A 17271-nucleotide genomic window follows, 5' to 3' on the forward strand; every position below is an offset into this window, starting at 1 on the left:
GGTTCTTCTTTACACTGTTAAGTGTTGCTAAAACCTATAAACTGGGTGGTTCCAGCCCTCAATGCTGATTGGCTTGGAAGCCGTTGTATCACACGGTACACGGTAAAACATGTATTTTTACTGGTTGGTAATAAAGCACCTCAGTGGTTTGTGGCGTAAGATCAGTAAGATGCATAAGATCAGTATGTTGGTATATTGGCCATATACTGTAAAACACCTATTGCTTAAATATGTACTGGCTTGGTAGTAACATGTCTAACACTGTATTTGCTGTAACTAACCATGGAAATATACTGAACATTTACATTCACAAACAGAATACTAAATCTGTGTTCATGTACAGAACATAGTCGGAAGTTTACACTTTTAGTTGACTTAGGTTGGAGTCATTGAAACTCGTTTTTCAACCACTCAACAAATATGTTCTTAACAAACTACAGTTTTGGCAAGTCGGTTAGGACATCTACTTTGTGCATGACACCAGTAATTTTTCCAACAACTGTTTACGGAAAGATTGTTTCACTTATAATTCACTATATCACAATTCCAGTGGGTAAGAAGTTTACATACACTAAGTTTACATACACTAAGACTGTGCTTTCTGATAGGCGAATTGCCATCATTTGAGTCAATTGGAGGTGGATGTATGTCACGCCCTGACCTTAGCTTAGCTTTATATGTCTCCATTTTGGTTTGGTCAGGGTGTGATTTGGGTGGGCATTCTATGTTCCATTTTCTATGTTTTGTATTTCTTTGTTTTGGCCGGGTGTGGTTCTCAATCAGGGACAGCTGACTATCGTTGTCTCTGATTGGGAACCATACTTAGGCAGCCCTTTTTCCCACCCTAATAATAATGATAATTCCAGTGTACTCCCTTCAATCATTAGTTTTAAACTTCCTTAATTTATGTACTGCACCTTGGTCTTCCTCTTTCGACAGCCGTGAAAATGTATTTCAAGGCCTACCTTCAAACTCAGTGGCTCAAAAATTAATTATTTAAGACCTCAGAAAGAAGTTGTAGAACTCCAAAAGTCCAGTTCATCCTTGGGAGCAATTTCCAAACGCCTGAAGGTACCAGGTTCGTCTGTACAAACAATAGTGTGCAAGTTTAAACACCATGGGACCACGCAGCCGTCATACCGCTCAGGAAGGAGACGCGTTCTGTCTCCTAGAGATGAATGTACTTTGGTGCGAAAAATGAAAATCAATCCCAAAACAACAGCAAAGGACCTTGTGAAGATGCTGGAGGAAACAGGTATAAAAGTATCTATATCCACAGTAAAACGAGTCCTATATCAACATAACCTGAAAGGCCGCTCAGCAATTAAGAAGCCATTGATCAAAAAAAACCATAAAAAAGCCAGACTACAGTTTGCAACTGCACATGTGGACAAAAATCGTACCTTTTGGAGAAATGTCCCCTGGTTTGATGAAACATAAATAATGACCATCGTTATGCTTGGAGGGAAAGGGGGAGGCTTGCAAGCTGAAGAACAACATCAGAAGGGACGCACAAGGGGTGGCAGGTTCATGTCGTAGGGGTGCTTTGCTGCAGTAGGGCCTGGTGCACTTCACAAAATGGATATATTGAAGCATCATCTCAACATATCAGTCAGGAAGTTAAAGCTTGGTCGCAAATGGGTCTTCCAAATGGACAATGACCCCAAGCATACTTCCAAAGTTGTGGCAAAATGACTTAAGGACAACAAAGTCTAGGTATTGGAGTGGCCATCACAAAGCCCTGACCTCAATCCTATAGAACATTTATGGGCAGAACTGAAAAAGCGTGTGCGAGCAAGGAGGCCTACAAACTTGCTTCTGTTACACGAGCTCTGTCAGGAGGAAGTGGCCTAGATTCACCCAATTTATCTGGAGTATTTCTCCTTTCTTATCCGGTGTCCAGTTTGAATTTAAGTATACTCTAATTCTCTCTCTTTTTCTCTCTTTCTCTCTTTCTTTCTTTCTCACTTTCTCTTTTTTTATTTCTTTCTCTCTCTCGGAGGACCTGAGCCCTAGGACCATGCCTCAGGACTACCTGGCCTGATGACTCCTTGTTGCGCCCTAGTCCGCCTGGCTGTGCTGCTGCTCCTGTTTCAACTGTTCTGCCTGTGCCTAAGGAACCCTGAACTGTTCATCGGACATGCTACATGTCCCAGACCTGCTGTTTTCATCTCTCTAGAGACAGCAGGAGCGGTAGAGATTTATTTTATTTTATTTTAATTCACCTTTATTTAACCAGGTAGGTTAGTTGAGAACAAGTTCTCATTTACAACTGCGACCTGGCCAAGATAAAGCAAAGCAGTGTGACACAAACAACAACACAGAGTTACATATGGAATAAACAAGCGTACAGTCAATAACACGATAGAAAAAAGAACGTCTATATACAGTGTGTGTAAATGGCGTGAGGAGGTAAGGCAATAAATAGGCCATAATAGCGAAGTAATTACAATATAGCAGATTAACACTGGAGTGATAGATGAGTAGATGGTGATGTGCAAGTAGAGATACTGGTGTGCAAAAGAGCATAAAAGTAAATAAAAACAATATGGGGATGAGGTAGGTAGATTGGGTGGGCTATTTACAGATGGACTATGTACAGCTGCAGCGATCGATTATCTGCTCAGACAGCTGATGTTTAAAATTAGTGAGGGAAATATAGGTCTCCAGCTTCAGTGATTTTTGCAATTCGTTCCAGTCACTGGCAGCAGAGAACTGGAAGGAAAGGCGGCCAAAGGAGGTGTTGGCTTTGGGGATAACCAGTGAGAGATACCTGCTGGAGCGCGTGCTACGGGTGGATGTTGTTATCGTAACCAGTGAGGTGAGATAAGGCGGAGCTTTACCTAGCATAGATTTATAGATGGCCTGGAGCCAGTGGGTCTGCCGACAAATATGTAGCGAGGGCCAGCAGACTAGAGCATACAGGTCGCAGTGGTGGGTGGTATAAGGTGCTTTGGTAATAAAACGGATGGCCCTGTGATAGACTGCATCCAGTTTGCTGAGTAGCGTATTGGAAGCTATTTTGTAGCTCGGTAGGATAGGTAGGATAGTCAGTTTTACTCAGGATAGTTTTGCGACGTGAGTGAAGGAGGCTTTGTTGCGAAATAGAAAGACAATTCTAGATTTGATTTTGGATTGGAGATGTTTAATATGAGTCTGGAAGGAGAGTTTACAGTCTAGCCAGACAACTAGGTATTTGTAGTTGTCCACATATTCTAGGTCAGAACCGTCCAGGGTAGTGATGCTAGTCAGGCAGGCGGGTGCCGGCAGTGAACGGTTGAAAAGCATGCATTTGATTTTACTAGCGTTTAAGAGCAGTTGGAGGCCACGGAAGGAGTGTTGTATGGCATTGAAGCTTGTTTGGAGGTTAATTCATTCTTGTGACTCTCAAACCCGGATCTGGGAGCGTAATGATCGCCTGACACGAATTAGCATAACGCAACGGACATAAATCTTCCCAAAAAATATTCCTATTCATCACAAGTGAAATATATTGGAACACAGATTAGCCTTTTGTTAATCACCCTGTCATCTCAGATTTTCAAAATATGCTTTACAGCCAACGCTAGACAAGCATTTGTGTAAGTTTATCGATATCCTAGCATAGCATTATGCCTTGCTAGCAGCAGGCAACCTTGTCACGGAAATCAGAAAAGCAATCAAATTAAATCGTTTACCTTTGATGAACTTCGGATGTTTTCACTCACGAGACTCCCAGGTAGATAGCCAAAGTTCATTTTTTCCCAAAATATAATTTTTGTAGGCGAAATAGCTCGGTTTGTTAATGGTGGCGGGACCCCTTTATGTCAGATTATAATGGTGGCGGGACCCCTTTATGTCAGATTATAATGGTGGCGGGACCCCTTTATGTCATAGATTATAATGGAGGCGGGACCTCTTTATGTCATAGATTATAATGGAGGCGGGACCCATTTATGTCATAGATTATAATGGTGGTGGGACCCCTTTATGTCATAGATTATAATGGAGGCGGGACCCCTTTATGTCATAGATTATAATGGTGGCGGGACCCCTTCATGTCATAGATTATAATGGTGGCGGGACCCCTTTATGTCATAGATTATAATGGTGGCGGACCCCTTTATGTCATAGATTATAATGGTGGCGGGACCCCGTTATGTCATAGATTATAATGGTGGCGGGACCCCTTTATGTCATAGATTATAATGGTGGCGGGACCCCTTTATGTCATAGATTATAATGGTGGCGGGACCTCTTTATGTCATAGATTATAATGGAGGCGGGACCCATTTATGTCATAGATTATAATGGTGGTGGGACCCCTTTATGTTATAGATTATAATGGTGGCGGGACCCCTTTATGTCATAGATTATAATGGTGGCGGGACCCCTTTATGTCATAGATTATAATGGTCGCGGGACCCCTTTATGTCATAGATTATAATGGTGGCGGGATCTCTTTATGTCATAGATTATAATGGTGGCGGGACCCCTTTATGTCATAGATTATAATGGTGGCGGGACCCCTTTATGTCATAGATTATAATGGTGGCGGGACCTCTTTATGTCATAGATTATAATGGAGGCGGGACCCATTTATGTCATAGATTATAATGGTGGCGGGACCTCTTTATGTCATAGATTATAATGGAGGCGGGACCCATTTATGTCATAGATTATAATGGTGGCGGGACCCCTTTATGTCATAGATTATAATGGTGGCGGGACCCCTTTATGTCATAGATTATAATGGTGGCGGGACCCCTTTATGTCATAGATTATAATGGTGGCGGGACCCCTTTATGTCATAGATTATAATGGTGGCGGGACCTCTTTATGTCATAGATTATAATGGTGGCGGGACCCCTTTATGTCATAGATTATAATGGTGGCGGGACCCCTTTATGTCATAGATTATAATGGTGGCGGGACCCCTTTATGTCATAGATTATAATGGAGGCGGGACCCATTGATGTCATAGATTATAATGGTGGCGGGACCTCTTTATGTCATAGATTATAATGGTGGCGGGACCCCTTTATGTCATAGATTATAATGGTGGCGGCACCCCTTTATGTCATAGATTATAATGGTGGCGGGACCCCTTTATGTCATAGATTATAATGGAGGCGGGACCCATTTATGTCATAGATTATAATGGTGGCGGGACCCCTTTATGTCATATGGAGGCGGGACCCATTTATGTCATAGATTATATGACGAGCTTTCATAAATGTACTTTTGGCATTGGCTAATGTTCTCATGTTCGGTTATCTTAATGTAATCTTTGACATGTTACCCTATTCAGAAATTGCAAATGTACTGGGTGTCACCTTCTCTTCCTCTGGCCAATGTACTTATGTCCTTGCTACTTCAGCATAGCAACTGGACCTATTTATATTACATTAGCTCCCACAGTCACCCCCTTTGAAAAGGGGGAGGACCACGGCAGCTTTTCAATATTTAGGGAACTTGGGCGATATGAAAGAGAGGTTGAACAGGCTGGTAATAGGGGCTGCAACAATTGCGGTGGATAGTTTTAGAAAGAGAGGGTCCAGACTGTCTAGCCAAGCTGATTTGTACAGGTACAGGTTTTGCAGCTCTTTCAGAACATCTGCTATCTGGATTTGGGTGAAGGAAAAGCTGGGGAGGCTTTGGCAAGTAGCTGCGGGGGGTGGGGGGGGGGGGCAGAGCTGTTGGCTGGAGTTGGGGTAGCCAGGAGGAAAGCATGGGCAGCCATAGAGAAATGGTTATTGACATTTCCGATTATGTTGAAATGTTGTAGTTGGGTATGGAAATTTCAGAATTTTTGGTGGCCTTCCTAAGCCAGGATTCAGACACGGCAAGGACATCAGGGTTGGCGGAGTGTGCTAAAGCAGTGAGTAAAGCAAACTTAGGGAGGAGGCTTCTGATGTTGACATGGATGAAACCAAGGCTTTTTCAATTACAGAAGACAACAAATGAGAGTGCCTGGGGACACGCAGGACCTGGCTTAACCTCCACATTACCCGAGGAACAGAGGAGGAGTAGGATGAGGGTACGGCTAAAGGCTATCAAGACTGGTCGTCGAGTGCGTTGGGGACAAAGAATAAAAGGAGCAGATTTCTGGGCATGGTAGAATAGATTCAGTGCATAATGTGCAGACAGGGGTATGGTGAGGTGCGGGTACAGTTGAGGTAAGCCCAGGCCCTGAGTGATGATAAGAGAGGTTGCATCTCTGGATGTGCTGGTTATACTGGGTGAGGTCACCGCATGTGTGGGAGGTGGTACAAAGGAGGAATCTGATGCATGTAGAGTGGGACTAGGGGCTCCACTGTAAACTAATACAATGATAACTATCCTAAACAACAGTATACAAGGCATAAAGCAATCACAGGTGTTGATTGGGAGAGCTGATGCTCTCAACAACAGCTAATCAGCTAAGACAACAACAGGTAAAATGGCGAAGAATGGGCAGGGGGTCGGTTAACTACACACAGGTAAAATGGTGATGAATGTGCAGAGGGTCGGTTAACTACACACAGGGCCTGAGTTCGAGGCCGACAGATAAACATAATAAACAAAGTGGAGTACTGTGATAAATGAACAGTCCAGCAGGCATCAGCTATGTAGCCAAGTGATCATTGGGTCCAGTGAACAGCAATAGATGGAGCAGGGAAGCCGCGGGGTAGGCGTTGCTACAGTTGCACGCGGGAGACACAGCATTTAAAGTTAGTAATCCGGGGTAGGTAGAAGCGTCTGCTCCGTCGTCTGGCAAAGGCCGGTTGAAGGCACAGCGGATGGAATTACATGGTGGTGGTACGGCGGGGCGCCGTGTCGACGAAGGGGCAGGGCCAGATTTTGAAAGAGGTATTGCTAGCCGGGAGATGCGCCTGGTTCAGGGCTAGCTTCGGGGCTGGGTCACTTGGTGGCTTGATGATCACGTGCTTTTACATTTGCATTTCTTGCTGTTTGGGGTTTTAGGCTGGGTTTCTGTACAGCACTTTGTGACATCAGCTGATGTAAGAAGGGCTATATAAATACATGTGTTTGATTGATTGATTGATTATTGTGGCAAGCTTGTGGAAGGCTACCCAAAACGTTTCACCCAAGTAAAAAAAAATTGTAAAGGCAATGCTATCAAATACTAATTGAGTGTATGTAAACTTCTGTCCCACTGGGAATGTGATGAAAGAAATAAAAGTTGAAATAAATCATTCTCTCTACTATTATTCTGACATTTCATATTCTTAAAATAAAGTGTGATCCTAACTGACCGAAGACAGGGAATTTTTACTAAATGGCAGGAATTGTGAAAAACTGAATTTAAATGTATTTGGCTAAGGTGTATGTAAACTTCCGACTTCAACTGTATGTGTGTGAGTGTGAGTGTGTGTGTGTGTATATTTTCATTTTGTTATTTTATTTCCATGCCCAACATAATTCAATCTCCAACTGCAGGTCCAGCTCCCATTCCATCTCCAGCAGTCCCAGTGTTGTCCATGTCTCTACCCAGGCTGCTGTGTAGTCTACTGGTGGGGTCTCCCTACCTGCTGGTGACCATCATACTGATGGTGAAAGGCTGCAGGAGCAGGACTCCGGGTGAGAACCTGAGTTTATTCAGGATCGACTCATTCCAACAGAATACCTGCTGAATACCTGCTGTAATTCACAATGACTCAAAATCAGAAAGGACTGACAATACTGAGAGAGTCATGTTGTAAAGTGTTGATAACTGTATCTCTGATTGAACCATGTTGTAAAGTGTTGATAACTGTATCTCTGATTGAACCATGTTGTAAAGTGTTGATAATTGTCTGTTTAGGGGAAACCAGGATACCCAGGAATACCCACCAAGACCAATTAGGTGAGTTTCTACCTTACAACACAACAGCTGCAGGGGCACAATATGGTATTCTGAACACAGTGTGTACTATATTATGTTACCTCTTAGTAGAAGTAGAAAGTAGGATGGTTTAGAGTCAACTACCACAATATGGTATTCTGAACACAGTGTGTACTATATTATGTTACCTCTTAGTAGAAGTAGAAAATAGGAAGGATTCTCTACCATAATATGTAATGGAACTGATATGAATTCATGAATTTAGGAGTAAATAGCCCTGGTATTGATAAAGAGTATATAGCCTGGGTATTGAAAATGAGTAAATAGCGCTGGAATTGATATTGGAGAGCTGGACATAAGGGGGAAATAGCCCTGGTATTTGGTACATAGTAAATAGCCCAGGTATTGATCATTTGTAAATTGCCCTGTTATTGATAATTAGTAAACAACCCTCATATTGATAATTAGTAAATAACCCTGGTATTGATAAGGGAGAACTGGACATAAGCAGGAGCCCCATTGGAAGTAATTTGATCGGATTCTAAGTAGCACAGTATTGACTACATGGCCACACTGATGAACTACTTCTGTGTTGAACAGGTGATTGTGTTGAAGAAAAGAGAGGCTGAGATCACCTGATCACCATAACAACCATCAGAATGGAACTCATGGAATTCTAATGTAGAACTGTGAGTCACAATGCTGTATGTTGTTACATTGTAGCTCCACCTGCTGGAACAATAGTGGCATTTGATCAAATGTGATCTATTAACTGATACATGTATTATTCTGATTGGAATGTGTTTTAATATCATGTGTGTTGTATTATTCATTCAGCAGCTGTCCTTTAACATCAGTCATATACTGGTCATATACTGTATAGCATTATGGTTGATACATTGTAAATGCCTTCACTTTTCATGTCTATACAGATCAACTGATAGGTGTTGTGGTTCAGGCATTATTGTTACAGGTTCAGTATAATGTTATACCGTTACGTTTTACAGAGTTAGAAAACATACAGGAGAGGAGAATTCAATTATTACAATTATTTACTTTATTTTCCCATTTTGGTCTCTAGAATAGTGCAGCATAATTTTATTTAATTTAAACATGAAACTAATGTAGGCCTTTTGATTTATTGTGGTTGTTTTGTGCAAAATCATTATTTTTCAATTAATCATCGAGGAAAGATATTGCTTTTGTCTTTGTAGCATATAGAAATAAATAAATGATTTTCCTCAATCATGTAGCCTGTTTTTTAATCTGTTCTGAATGACATCACAACCAATTCATTTTTAATTTCATTCACTTCCCTTTAGTATCTTCTAAATCCTCCATTCCAGGTTCCCCCTACAGCCCACAGGGCCTTGAGTATCTTCTAAATACTCCATTCCAGGTTCCCCCTACAGCCCCCAGGGCCTTGAGTTTCTTCTGAATGCTCCATTCCAGGTTCCCCCTACAGCCTCCAGGGCCTTGAGTTTCTTCTGAATGCTCCATTCCAGGTTCCCCCTACAGCCTCCAGGGCCTTACGATAAACTGTAGATTGGTTAAAGGGCTGGTCATGTGACCATATCACTGTAAAGTCTACACTTGTTTTATTTGGTGCATGTGACAAATAAAGTTTTTAGAACAAATTCTTATTTACCATTACGGCCAACCAAAAGGCCTCCTGCGGATTAAAAATACAAATAAATTAAATAAAAATATAGGACAAGAAACACATCACGCCAAGAGAGACAACACAACACAACACTACATAAAGAGAGACCTAAGACAACAACATAGCAAGGCAGCATCACATTACAACACAGCATGGTAGCAACACAACATGACAACATCTCTGATAAAATTAGTGTATTTTCTGCCATACTGCTCACACCAGCTAGACTACAACTGACAGGGAAAGTCACATTTTAATGATCAACGTTCATGGGAAAATTTCACATCGTAAGTTGTTACTAATTTAAATATGCTCTACAGCCTACTTGTTGTCACATTTATTTCACCATTCCTATTTGTGCACATCTGTTTTTAGGACATTTGACAACGCTACTGTCTGTATCAGGGCTTCCTAATATTCACTATTGTTCCAATATGATGTTCCAATATGTCCCGAGAGGCGCAGCGGTCTAAGGCAGTGCTTGAGGCGTCACTACAGATACAGCCTGGAATCAAACCAAGGTATCACCTGCCTGCCGTGATTGGGAGTCCCATAGGGCTGCCTATAATTGGCGTCGTCCGGGTTTGGCCGGAGTAGGTCGTCTTAATTGTTATTAACTGACTTGCCAAGGTTACATTTAAAAATAATCTGAACAGTAGACGGAGATAGATATCGCGAGATGACATGAAGTTTAATGTCCATATCAGAACACTAGATGGATCTAGATATCCCGAGATGATATTCAACTAGAAGTACTGTAAGTGAAAGTGAAAGTAAAGTGTGAAACTCCACCGCCCTTTTTCCTCCGTTATTTCTGGAACAGACGCAGTGTTACATTATGTTCGTTGACAAATTAGCCTTTCAACTGTTTTGGTTTATTTTTCTAAACTCCTAATAGTTTTATTTACCAGTTACAAACAGCTTTACCTTGGAGTCAGACTTGTTTTGTTAGTGAAATGAAGACCTTTCCGACCTCTGCGGTCTGGTGTTTTGGGATTCTGTTCATCAGTGTTTCATTGATAACGACAGGTAGGACACAACATTATTCCTTCATTATTTAGCCTGAAGGATATTTTATTATCTGAACATAATATTAACAAGAAAGAAACGGGGAGAATTCAAGTGCAGGATCAAAACCGAGTGCAGGAAATGTAGATGTCTTGACGTCACTGTGTTGTTGTCTGATCAGACAGGGCAGTTTGGGTGTGGTGGTGCTGTAGGGTGGTGTCCGCGGCAGACACTGCAGTTAGGGTAATCTCCATCTCCATCAGACTGGACAGTTTGGGGTGTGGTGGTGCTATAGGGTGGTGGTGCTGTAGGGTGGTGGTGCTTTAGGGTGGTGGTGCTATAGGGTGGTGTCCGTGGAAGACAGGACAGTTTGGGGTGTGGTGGTGCTGTAGGGTGGTGGTGCTGTAGGGTGGTGTCCGTGACCGACAGGACAGTTTGGGGTGTGGTGGTTCTGTAGGGTGGTGTCCGTGACCGACAGGACAGTTTGGGGTGTGGTGGTGCTGTAGGGTGGTGGTGCTGTAGGGTGGTGGTGTTGTAGGGTGGTGTCCGTGACAGACAGGACAGTTTGGGGTGTGGTGGTGCTGTAGGGTGGTGGTGCTGTAGGGTGGTGGTGCTGTAGGGTGGTGTCCGTGACCGACAGGACAGTTTGGGGTGTGGTGGTGCTGTAGGGTGGTGTCCGTGACCGACAGGACAGTTTGGGGTGTGGTGGTGCTGTAGGGTGGTGGTGCTGTAGGGTGGTGGTGTTGTAGGGTGGTGTCCGTGACAGACAGGACAGTTTGGGGTGTGGTGGTGCTGTAGGGTGGTGGTGCTATATGGTGGTGGTGTTGTAGGGTGGTGGTGCTGTAGGGTGGTGTCAGTGACAGACAGGGCAGTTTGGGGTGTGGTGGTGCTGTAGGGTGGTGGTGCTGTAGGGTGGTGTCCGTGACAGACAGGACAGTTTGGGTGTGGTGGTGCCTTAGGGTGGTGGTGCTGTAGGGTGGTGTCCGTGGAAGATAGGACAGTTTGGGGTGTGGTGGTGCTATAGGGTGGTGGTGTTGTAGGGTGGTGGTGCTGTAGGGTGGTGTCCGTGACCGACAGGACAGTTTGGGGTGTGGTGGTGCTGTAGGGTGGTGGTGCTGTAGGGTGGTGTCCGTGACAGACAGGACATTTTGGGTGTGGTGGTGCCTTAGGGTGGTGGTGCTGTAGGGTGGTGTCCGTGGAAGACAGGACAGTTTGGGGTGTGGTGGTGCTGTAGGGTGGTGGTGCTATATGGTGGTGGTGTTGTAGGGTGGTGGTGCTGTAGGGTGGTGTCAGTGACAGACAGGGCAGTTTGGGGTGTGGTGGTGCTTTAGAGTGGTGGTGCTGTAGGGTGGTGTCCGTGGAAGACAGGACAGTTTGGGGTGTGGTGGTGCTGTAGGGTGGTGGTGCTGTAGGGTGGTGTCCGTGACCGACAGGACAGTTTGGGGTGTGGTGGTGCTGTAGGGTGTTGGTGCTGTAGGGTGGTGTCCGTGACAGACAGGACAGTTTGAGTGTGGTGGTGCCTTAGGGTGGTGGTGCTGTAGGGTGGTGTCCGTGGAAGACAGGACAGTTTGGGGTGTGGTGGTGCTGTAGGGTGGTGGTGCTGTAGGGTGGTGGTTCTGTAGGGTGTACGTGGAAGACAGGACAGTTTGGGGTGTGGTGGTGCTGTAGGGTTTTGGTGCTGTAGGGTGGTGGTGCTTTAGGGTGGTGGTGCTATAGGGTGGTGTCCGTGACAGACAGGACAGTTTGGGTGTGGTGATGTTGCAGAGTGGTAGTGCTGTAGGTTGGTATCCGTGGAAGACAGGACAGTTTGGGGTGTGGTGGTGCTGTAGGGTGGTGGTGCTGTAGGGTGGTGGTGCTGTAGGGTGGTGGTGCTGTAGGGTGGTGGTGCTGTAGGGTGGTGTCTGTGACAGACAGGGCAGTTTGGGGTGTGGTGGTGCTGTAGGGTGGTGGTGCTGTAGGGTGGTGTCGTGACAGACAGGGCAGTTTGGGGTGTGGTGGTGTTGTAGGGTGGTGTCCGTATTTACACAATACTTCGATATGGCAGTGACTGTTTCATAGCAGGTTAGGAGAATTAGTTTAATTATTTTAAGGTTAGGAAAAGGGTTAGTGAAGACAGATTCTGGTCTGAATTGAAGAGATACAAAGAATTCAGATCGTAAAACGTCTTGTCTTTAGTCATAAATATGGCTGAAGCTAAGGTCTTTATATCAGTACCATTATAGATTAGGGTAATGACTATAGAGATAGGTCTTTATATCAGTACCATTATAGATTAGGGTAATGACTATAGAGATAGGTCTTTATATCAGTACCATTATAGATTAGGGTAATGACTATAGAGATAGGTCTTTATATCAGTACCATAATAGATTAGGGTAATGACAATATCGATAGGTCTTTATATCAGTACCATTATAGATTAGGGTAATGACTATAGAGATAGGTCTTTATATCAGTACCATTATAGACTAGGGTAATGACTATAGAGATAGGTCTTCATATCAGTACCATTATAGATTAGGGTAATGACTATAGAGATAGGTCTTTATATCAGTACCATTATAGATTAGGGTAATGACTATAGAGATAGGTATTTATATCAGTGCCATTATAGATTAGGGTAATGACTATAGAGGTAGAGGATTCATCTTTATATCAGTACCATTATAGATTAGGGTAATGACAATAGAGATAGGTCTTTATATCAGTACCATTATAGATTAGGGTAATGACAATAGAGATAGGTCTTTATATCAGTACCATTATAGATTAGGGTAATGACAATAGAGATAGGTCTTTATATCAGTACCATTATAGATTAGGGTAATGACTATAGAGATAGGTCTTTATATCAGTACCATTATAGATTAGGGTAATGACTATAGAGATAGGTATTTATATCAGTGCCATTATAGATTAGGGTAATGCCTATAGAGATAGAGGATTCATCTTTATATCAGTACCATTATAGATTAGGGTAATGACTATAGAGATAGGTCTTTATATCAGTACCATTATAGATTAGGGTAATGAATATAGAGATAGGTCTTTATATCAGTACCATTATAGATTAGGGTAATGACTATAGAGGTAGAGGATTCATCTTTATATCAGTACCATTATAGATTAGGGTAATGGCTATAGAGGTAGAGGATTCATCTTTATATCAGTACCATTATAGATTAGGGTAATGACAATAGAGATAGGTCTTTATATCAGTACCATTATAGATTAGGGTAATGACTATAGAGATAGGTCTTTATATCAGTACCATTATAGATTAGGGTAATGACTATAGAGGTAGAGGATTCATCTTTATATCAGTACCATTATAGATTAGGGTAATGACTATAGAGGTAGAGGATTCATCTTTATATCAGTACCATTATAGATTAGGGTAATGACTATAGAGATAGGTCTTTATATCAGTACCATTATAGATTAGGGTAATGACTATAGAGATAGGTCTTTATATCAGTACCATTATAGATTAGGGTAATGACTATAGAGATAGGTCTTTATATCAGTACCATTATAGATTAAGGTAATGACTATAGAGGTCGAGGATTCATCTTTATAGCTGTGACATTATAGATTAAGGTAATGACTATAGAGATAGAGGACTCATCTTTATAGCTGTGACATTATATTGTCTGGTCAACTGTAAAACATACAGAATGCTGCAGGGTACTGACCAAGACCAGACGGAGAGAACACATCACACCGGTTTTAAGGTCTCTGCACTTGCTGCCTGAGAGTGTTAGAACGATTGTGCACCTCAATACATATCAGACATGTTTTTTTAGTTATGTACCCAGGTAGCACAAACATATGGGCTGATTTCCTGTTACTACAGATCTAAAACTGCTCTGGTCTGGTAGCTGGGTCCGGTCTGAGTCCCAAATGAATTACTGTACAGAGTAGGCCGGAGTCATTCAGCCCAGATCTGGCAGCCTGAACTGAGCCAAGCCTGCCATTTTAGGGCCAGATCAGCTCATCAATGCCCCAAATCCACTCGATTCTACCTCCTCTTCCACCACTAAAAATAATATATGAAATGTAGGTAGTAATATTTATATGAAATGTAGGTAGTAATATTTATATGAAATGTAGGTAGTAATATTTATATGAAATGTAGGTAGTGATATTTATATGAAATGTAGGTAGTAATATTTATATTAAATGTGCCACCCCTCAACAGGCATTATGTATTAACAGTAGCATGGATGTATCCAAATAAATTTCACTAGAAAACAGATTCAACAAATTCAGCTACTTTGATGTGATTCTATCTGACCTGACCATGTAAGCCGTAGTTTTCTAGCTAGCAAGCAAGGGATAAGAACGTTACCGGCCAGCATAGCAATCAAACCAATAGAACTAACTAACTGATAGAACTAACAACCAGTCTGCTTCTCTAACAACCTAACTGATAGAACAAACAACCAGTCTGCTTCTCTAACAACCTAGCTGATAGAACTAACAACCAGTCTGCTTCTGTAACAACGTAACTGATAGAACTAACAACCAGTCTGCTTCTGTAACAACGTAACTGATAGAACTAACAACCAGTCTGCTTCTGTAACAACGTAACTGATAGAACTAACAACCAGTCTGCTTCTCTAACAACCTAACTGATAGAACAAACAACCAGTCTGCTTCTCTAACAACCTAGCTGATAGAACTAACAACCAGTCTGCTTCTCGAGCAACCTAACTGATAGAACTAACAACCAGTCTGCTTCTATAGCAACCTAACTAATAGAACTAACAACCAGTCTGCTTCTATAGCAACCTATGTTCAACCTTCCATACTGTTCAACCTTCCATACTGTTCAACCTTCCATACTGTTCAACCTTCCATACTGTTCAACCTTCCGTACTGTTCAACCTTCCATACTGTTCAACCTTCCGTACTGTTCAACCTTCCATACTGTTCAACCTTCCATACTGTTCAACCTTCCGTACTGTTCAACCTTCCATACTGTTCAACCTTCCATATTGTTCAACCTTACATACACTTGGAAATGACTTATCAATGGACAAACAATGATAATAAACATAATTCTCATTCACTGTGAGGTTTACCAACTCAGAGACGTATGGCCTCTGTTCTATGATCACACCAAGCACACTCTCATTTCCATTTCTCATAGAACACTGATGAGAACGTGTCCGCTGGAGCTGTTGACTTCTTCCATCTCAACTTTCTCCTTCCGGTTCCTAAGAGAGTGACAGCACAAGACTTGAAGAGCAAAAAGAAACACAACACATAACAGTATTAACAATGTGGTAAGCTATACATTATTATATATGTGTGCAGTCTTATGTCTCTCCATCTGGTGTCGGAGGTGAAAGTATTTCTCCTGACAATTGGCACGAGAGGATGTAGACTATGGCTCTTTACTATTATTTTTTATTTTTTATTTCACCTTTATTTAACCAGGTAGGCCAGTTGAGAACAAGTTCTCATTTACAACTGCGACCTGGCCAAGGACTATATCTGTTCTTAGGTCTGCATTTTTTTAAAGGGGCATGCTTATTTAAGATGGTGAGGAAGGCACTTTTGAAGTACAACCAGGCATCCTCTACTGACGGGATGAGGTCAATAGCCTTCCAGGATACCCGGGCCAGGTCGAAATTCAAGTTGCACCCTCCTCGGCCTTGCTATCTCACTTTTATTTGAATGTTAACTGGTATAATAATAATATAGCAATAAAGAATCAGAAGAAATATAACCCCCGATAACCAATACAACAGGCTTTCACCAGCTTCTCTGTTCTAACCCCTAATAACCAATACAACAGGCATTCACCAGCTTCTCTGTTCTAACCCCTAATAACCAATACAACAGGCATTCACCAGCTTCTCTGCTCTAACCCCTAATAACCAATACAACAGGCTTCCACCAGCTTCTCTGTTCTATCCCCTAATAACCAATACAACAGGCTTTCACCAGCTTCTCTGCTCTATCCCCTAATAACCAATACAACAGGCTTTCACCAGCTTCTCTGCTCTATCCCCTAATAACCAATACAACAGGCTTTCACCAGCTTCTCTGCTCTATCCCCTAATAACCAATACAACAGGCTTTCACCAGCTTCTCTGTTCTATCCCCTAATAACCAATACAACAGGCTTTCACCAGCTTCTCTGCTCTAACCCCTAATAACCAATACAACAGGCTTTCACCAGCTTCTCTGCTCTAACCCCTAATAACCAATACAACAGGCTTTCACCAGCTTCTCTGCTCTAACCCCTAATAACCAATACAACAGGCTTTCACCAGCTTCTCTGCTCTATCCCCTAATAACCAATACAACAGGCTTTCACCAGCTTCTCTGCTCTAACCCCTAATAACCAATACAACAGGCTTTCACCAGCTTCTCTGCTCTAACCCCTAATAACCAATACAACAGGCTTTCACCAGCTTCTCTGTTCTAACCCCTAATAACCAATACAACAGGCTTTCACCAGCTTCTCTGCTCTATCCCCTAATAACCAATACAACAGGCTTTCACCAGCTTCTCTGTTCTATCCCCTAATAACCAATACAACAGGCTTTCACCAGCTTCTCTGTTCTATCCCCTAATAACCAATACAACAGGCTTTCACCAGCTTCTCTGCTCTATCCCCTAATAACCAATACAACAGGCTTTCACCAGCTTCTCTGTTCTATCCCCTAATAACCAATACAACAGGCATTCACCAGCTTCTCTGCTCTAACCCCTAATAACCAATACAACAGGCTTTCACCAGCTTCTCTGTTCTATCCCCTAATAACCAATACAACAG

At 42.5% G+C, this 17271-nt stretch overlaps 3 protein-coding genes across 4 annotated transcripts in view; all 3 read left to right on the forward strand.

The window, feature by feature from the left end:
• The window catches only part of LOC110510452 (low affinity immunoglobulin gamma Fc region receptor II-b), a 252069-nt gene that overhangs the window by 13079 nt on the left and 221719 nt on the right, over nucleotides 1–17271 (forward strand). The window lies entirely within an intron of this gene.
• On the forward strand, nucleotides 2009–9052 carry LOC110517377. Its single transcript, XM_036987034.1, has 4 exons — nucleotides 2009–2193; nucleotides 7423–7563; nucleotides 7787–7828; nucleotides 8408–9052. The coding sequence occupies exons 1-4, from the start codon at nucleotides 2148–2150 to the stop codon at nucleotides 8434–8436; spliced, it is 258 nt and encodes an 85-aa protein (XP_036842929.1). The 5' UTR covers nucleotides 2009–2147; the 3' UTR covers nucleotides 8437–9052.
• The window catches only part of LOC110514165 (butyrophilin subfamily 1 member A1), a 281923-nt gene continuing 274861 nt past the window's right edge, over nucleotides 10210–17271 (forward strand). For both annotated transcript variants that reach the window (XM_036987025.1, XM_036987026.1), the window contains exon 1: nucleotides 10210–10499. In XM_036987025.1, the coding sequence (XP_036842920.1) occupies nucleotides 10427–10499 (73 nt within the window). In that variant the 5' untranslated portion in view covers nucleotides 10210–10426. The remainder of the gene's footprint in view (nucleotides 10500–17271) is intronic.

This window comes from Oncorhynchus mykiss, chromosome 9 (assembly GCF_013265735.2).
Source record: "Oncorhynchus mykiss isolate Arlee chromosome 9, USDA_OmykA_1.1, whole genome shotgun sequence".
NCBI classification, from domain to species: Eukaryota; Metazoa; Chordata; class Actinopteri; order Salmoniformes; family Salmonidae; genus Oncorhynchus; species Oncorhynchus mykiss.